Source organism: Sceloporus undulatus, chromosome 6, assembly GCF_019175285.1.
Source record: "Sceloporus undulatus isolate JIND9_A2432 ecotype Alabama chromosome 6, SceUnd_v1.1, whole genome shotgun sequence".
NCBI classification, from domain to species: domain Eukaryota; kingdom Metazoa; phylum Chordata; class Lepidosauria; order Squamata; family Phrynosomatidae; genus Sceloporus; species Sceloporus undulatus.
The window spans coordinates 111,903,595-111,909,273 of NC_056527.1; the positions used below are offsets into that span (position 1 = coordinate 111,903,595).

At 41.4% G+C, this 5,679-nt stretch overlaps 1 protein-coding gene across 3 annotated transcripts in view; it reads left to right on the forward strand.

Moving 5' to 3' along the window:
* Positions 1 to 250: 250 nt before the first annotated feature.
* Positions 251 to 5,679, forward strand: part of ADCY4 (adenylate cyclase 4) — a 41,718-nt gene continuing 36,289 nt past the window's right edge. For 2 of the 3 annotated variants that reach the window (XM_042476661.1, XM_042476663.1), the window contains exons 1-2: positions 251 to 325; positions 3,289 to 3,809. In XM_042476661.1, the coding sequence (XP_042332595.1) occupies positions 3,642 to 3,809 (168 nt within the window). In that variant the 5' untranslated portion in view covers positions 251 to 325; positions 3,289 to 3,641. The remainder of the gene's footprint in view (positions 326 to 3,288; positions 3,810 to 5,679) is intronic. The other variant, XM_042476662.1, reaches the window with a different exon arrangement.

Genomic DNA, 5,679 nt, shown 5'->3' on the forward strand with positions numbered 1-5,679 from the left:
GCTCTGGAATTGTGGAAATTGCAGTTTCCAGAATTCTAGAGCATTAAGCCATGGTAGTTAAAGTGGTGTCAAACTGGATTATTTCTGCCATGTGGATGCAGCCTAAAATGACCAGCTCCGCCTTTCAATTCACCTCTTCCCAACCAATCTGTGTTGGAGATGAAAGCGTTAATCTGGCAGGAGTTTTGAATCTCAAGTTGAGCGACTGGGCTGGGCTATAGGGAAAGTGACTGATTTCCTGCAGCTGCCAGAAAGGCAGTGCAGGGATGATGAAAGGGAAGAATCCAGGCAGTCCTTTCTGATCATCATGAAGCTACTGGAGCTGGTAAGAAGAAGCAGGAGAGGACCTTTGTTTGGGGGACTTTGCAAAGTGGGAGCTGTATGTCAGCAAGGGGCATATGCTAAGGACTAAGATGGACCAAGGAGACAGCAGCCTGTGCATGTGGTGGGCTTGGGTCAATGTGGTGAGCCATCAGCAAAGAGGCAGATGGGGGCTTAGCAATCCACGAAGAGCCATGCTTCTGTATGCAAAAGGGGAACAAAGTTCTGTTTGTGAGTAGTGTGTGATTTTGTAATATGGCACTTTCCCAGAGGAAAAAGGTACAGAAATGAGTATGGAGGCAATGAGATCAAACACAAAAAGGAAGTGTATAGATACATACTACACAGGTCACAATGGATATATGGCTGAGTTGAAGCAATTTGACAGCTTGTTGCAGGAGTGCTTGATTTTTCAAGTAGATGAGTTGCATAGAAAAAAGGGAGCATATATATATATATATATATATATATATATGCACGTGTGTGTGTGTGTATTGTGGAAGTTGAGGAGGGAGAGACCTCTGTGACTTCATTCCTCCATTTGGCAATCACATTATCTCATTGTCCTTCTGCATTCTTCAGCACAGATTTGCCTGGCTCAGCTATCTGTACATGTGTCTACGTGTTTGCTCTCTGTGCAGTAGGATCAAGTGTCACTCTTTGATTAGGAAATTCTGAGTTCAGGTCATGCCCAGGCTATGAGGTCTACTTTGCAGGGTTGTTGTGAATCTTTTTCCAAAGGACGAGAGAGGCATAGAGCAATGCAACTCAAAGTGTTGGTTCATGCATTGGGTGCCGATCTGCAAGCTATTGGATGTCAGACCCCTAGCATGTTTCCAGAAAAAGAGGGAAAAGTTGTAGTCAGTAGGCATGAATATGGTGCCAGTCCCTAACCCATGGGGGGGGGGCTGCTAGTCTCCCATATAAGATAGTCCAAGATGGAGTGCTTAGGAATACAAATACAGTAGCTCAGCTTGGGGGAAAAATTCCCATGGCCTGTTTTTTCCATCCATCCTATTTTTCCTTTCATATTGCTTCCTTCTTGTCTCCTCACTTTTACACTTTTATTTCCCTTTAATTTATTCAAACCATTCAAGCAACTTCTCTTTGAGAACAGATCTATTCTTGTTGAATTTTAACTTATGAGTGAATTCTGGTCCATTAATTATGCCTAGTAATAATACAACCAGGAACTTATAGCTTAGATAATGGGAAGATATTTTGCTTTGTTTCCTTCTTTTCTGAGACTTTCCTCATTAATTTGTTATCTGCCAGCCTATGCTTCCTCCCTCCATCCCATCCCTATACCAAATTGCAAAGGAACATAGTAAAAAAGGAGAGGAAAGCAGGCAAAAGTATTAATCCTAAATCAGAGAAACCTGATACGCATAGAAGATCATAGAATGAATATAGAGTTGGGTGGTGTATCTAGAAGTCATCTAGTCCACCCATTATGTGATAAAGAGAATTCAACTAATTGGTTCCACTTATTTTCCCTAAGTTGAGGGAAGATGTTTTAAGTAGGAATAAGTACAAATGCTAGAAATGAGCAAAGAGTCTGGTGATGCCTTAGAAACAAAGACATGTGTTTTTGTGGAAATTGTGTTCATGATGCATGATGTGTTATGGTAAATAGGTTGTGTAATAAACAGTTGAAATCACAAGGATGTGAACTAACCAAAAATACACACTAGGGCAATTGTAGGTCAAATTGAAATGTAGGCAGTTCAGTTATTATGGTGGCTGGTTTTGATGATCAGATAAATGCTCTTGAATTAATATATTTATTAACACCTTAGTGAGATGAATATGGAGGAGAGTGCTCCATATCCTCCAAGCGTCCTGATTTGGCATGGACAGATTTTCTGTTGTCCCACTTTTTCAGCTGTTGTTAAAATGTCCCGGTTTCTCTTTTCTCCTCTCACTTTCTCCCTTTGTTCGCAGCTTGTTTCAACTGTGGCAAACTGGGTTCAAAGTGCAAAAGTAGTTGCACTCAACTCAACAGGGGAGCAAGGAGAAGGGGATGAAATCTTTCCCTTCCCAGTAGACACAGGCAAAAGCCAACTGCTGCAGCATCTTCTAGATTCGGTGTGCTTCCTGATTTATAACTTTTCCCATCTTGATCACACTCTGATATTGCTTGGCCATATGTGTGCCCATTCTCATCTGTAAAATGTTGGATGGGATGTCAGTAGGTAGTATGTACAGTACTTATGATGGCAATATATTCCCTCTTGTATCAGAGGCAGAATACTGGTCTATATCAATTGCTGCAAAGGACAAATAAGAAAATGTTATTGTGATCCTGTTCTCCTTATGAGGTGACCATCAAGAAAATAGAAGATTGGAATAGATAAGTATTTGGTCTGATCCAACTAAGAACTTTTCTTATGTTAAAAACCTTGTTATCTCAAATTAAAGCCAGTTATGTGTGACAGAGCCATCGTGATGTAGTGGTTTGAGTGTTGGACTATGACTTTGGAGAGCAGGGCTGGAATCGCTGCTTGCCTTAGGATTTCCATAAGTTGGAAACGACTTCAAGGCACATAACAGCAACAGCATGTACATTTATTTGTTTGCTTATTAGTTTCATTTATAGCATACCTTGTTTCCAGTGAGCTCTAGATGGTATATCCTCCACCCCACCTCCTTCTCACATTATCGTCACAACATCCCTGTGAGGAAAGCTAGAAGGGGTGACAGTCTCAAGATGTTTCATGGCCCAGTGGAAAGGTTTTGAAATTCAAGATGTGAGTTTCATGGCCCAGTACAAGGATTTGAAACTTAAGGCATGAGTTTCGTGGCCCGGTATGAGGATTTGAATCTGGATCTGTCAAGTTTTAGGCCAACACTCAAACCAGCCCACCACAGCAGCTGTTCCTGATACAACTCTAATTCAGCAGTTTCATGTTGGAGTCCACCTTTAAAATTTCTTTAACGAAGTATTTTGTTTCTTATTTTTTAAAGAATGTTTCATCCAGGTCCTTCTCTTCCAACATCCAGTTCTGATGATACCAAACTCACTTGAATTTTGTGGAGTTTGATGGGAACATTGCTCCATATTATTGCATTTGCCTTGAGTCATATATTGAAATTTTTTCTGCTCAGATGGATGAAGCTGGGTTAATTTTTTGTTTGGTCAGGATTTAATCTACATCAGTTTGCTGACAATGGAACCACTCCACCATCTCAAGGGAATACTGACTTCACAGTGGAATATCTTATTCAGTTTCTTCAAGGTGTACTGATTCTTCTGCTGTGGACAATGAGTAGGGAATGACCTCTCCCACGAGGTGAGTCTCCCAAGGAATAGGGGAGCCATGCCCTGCCAGCGTCGCCCACAGTCAACCAGCGACACCCAACGTGAGGAACTCTTCTATCAAACCTATTACAGCCTGAGCCAACAATACCCTCTCATTCTTCTCCTCCTGGTCATAGTCCTGGGCATCTGTGTGGCTCTCATCATCACCTCTTTTGCCAGTGGCAGGGTAAGTATAAGAGCTTGGGAAGCAGAGATTTGGAGTGGAACATTTCCCCATGGACTCCAGAAAATTTTCTGAATACTTTGGATAATGTTCTCCAGTTTCATTACATTTTCACTATTTTCTTCTGTTCAGGGGAACTGAGGAGTGAAGGGTCTTTCCCACTAGCCGTGTCTCCCTAGGAGCAGGGAAGCCCTTCCCTAGCAGTGTCATCCATAGTCAACCAGTAATACCCTTCTATCCATTTCATGGAAAAATTTCCAATGCTATATTTCATTATAGGTCTAAATACCCTAAAGGCACCAGATCCTGTCTGATCTTGGAAGCTAAGAGGGGTTGGCCCTGGTAAGTTCTTGGATGGGAGACTGGCAAACAATATCAGGTGTGGGAGGCTAGATTTCAGAGGAAGGAACTTGCAAAACTACCTCTGAGTATTGCTTGTCTAAGAAAACCCCATGAAATCCATGGGGTCTGTATCAGTTGACAGGCAACTTGAAGCATACATATTTTCCGTGGAAAAATTTCTACATCATAGAATCATAGACAGAGTGTATGGAAAGGGTCCCCATGGGTTATCAAATCCAACCCCCTGCTCAGTACAGGAGTCCTTAGTAGACCATCCCCAGCCTCTTTCTGAAGACTTCCAGAGAAGAAGACCCCACCACCTCTCTAGGTAATTGGTTCCATTGCTGAATTGTTCTTAGTCTCAAGAGGTTCCTTCTAATGTTTCATCAAAATCTACTCTTCCTGTAACTTAAAACCATGAGACCTGGTCCTACCATCTGGGGCAGCAGAGGAGAAACCTGCTCTCTCCACTCCATGACAGCCCTTGAGATATTTAAGGAGAGTAACCATGTATCTTTCACCAAGCTGAACATTCCCACTGCCTTCAACGTCATATGTTTTGTTCTTCATATCTCTTTTCATCCTTGTTGACCTTCTCTGAACCCACTCCAGTTGATCTATACCCTCCTTAAAATGAGGTTCCCAGAACTGAATGCAGCGCAGAATATAGTGGAAACTATGGTTCAATTAATCCAGGCTAAAAATATTGTCTTCCTCCTTTGCTGCAGTTGTTGTTGTTGTTGTTGTTGTTAGTATTGTTTCTGATGTTATGTTTATTTATAGCCTGCCTTTTTCCAGTCTGGGGCTCAATGTGGTTTGCAACAGGCAATGGAAACTGCTAAATAAGATATCAAATGCAATAGTTAAAATATCACACAATTCATGCAATCAAAAACAATTTAAAAAGTAGCTATTAAAAACAACAACTAAAACACAGATAGACAGTACAGCACAACCCTGCAGTGCCCAGAGCCCATGAGCAGTCAGTCTTTAAATGCATGCAGAAATAATAATTTTAAAAGAGTCTTAACTTATCTGCAGAAAGAGAGCAAGGGGAGTGTTAGTATAATGTCTTGGGAGGGAGTTCTGGAGCCTAGGAGCAGACACTGAGAAGGCCTTGTCCCTTGTAAAGATGGTGGGACAAAGCCAAGGCTTTCTTCAGAGGATCTGAAAACATGATTAGGCTCACATGGGAGAATGCAGTCCTTCCGATAACCTGGACTTAAGCTGTTGTTGTTGTGCCTTCAAGTCATTTTTGACTTATGGCAACCCTAGGACAACACTATCATGGGGTTTTCTTGGAAAGACATGTTCAGAGGAGGTTTGCCATAGCCTTCCCCTGAGGCTGAGAGCATTTGACTTGCCATGGTTACTCAGTGGGTTTCATGGCCACATTGGGAATTGAACCCTGGTCTCCAGAGTCATAGTCCAGCACTCAAACTACTATGCTACGCTGGCACTTATTAGAGTTTTTATTATTTTTATTATTATTATTATTATTATTATTATTATTATTATTATTATTATTATT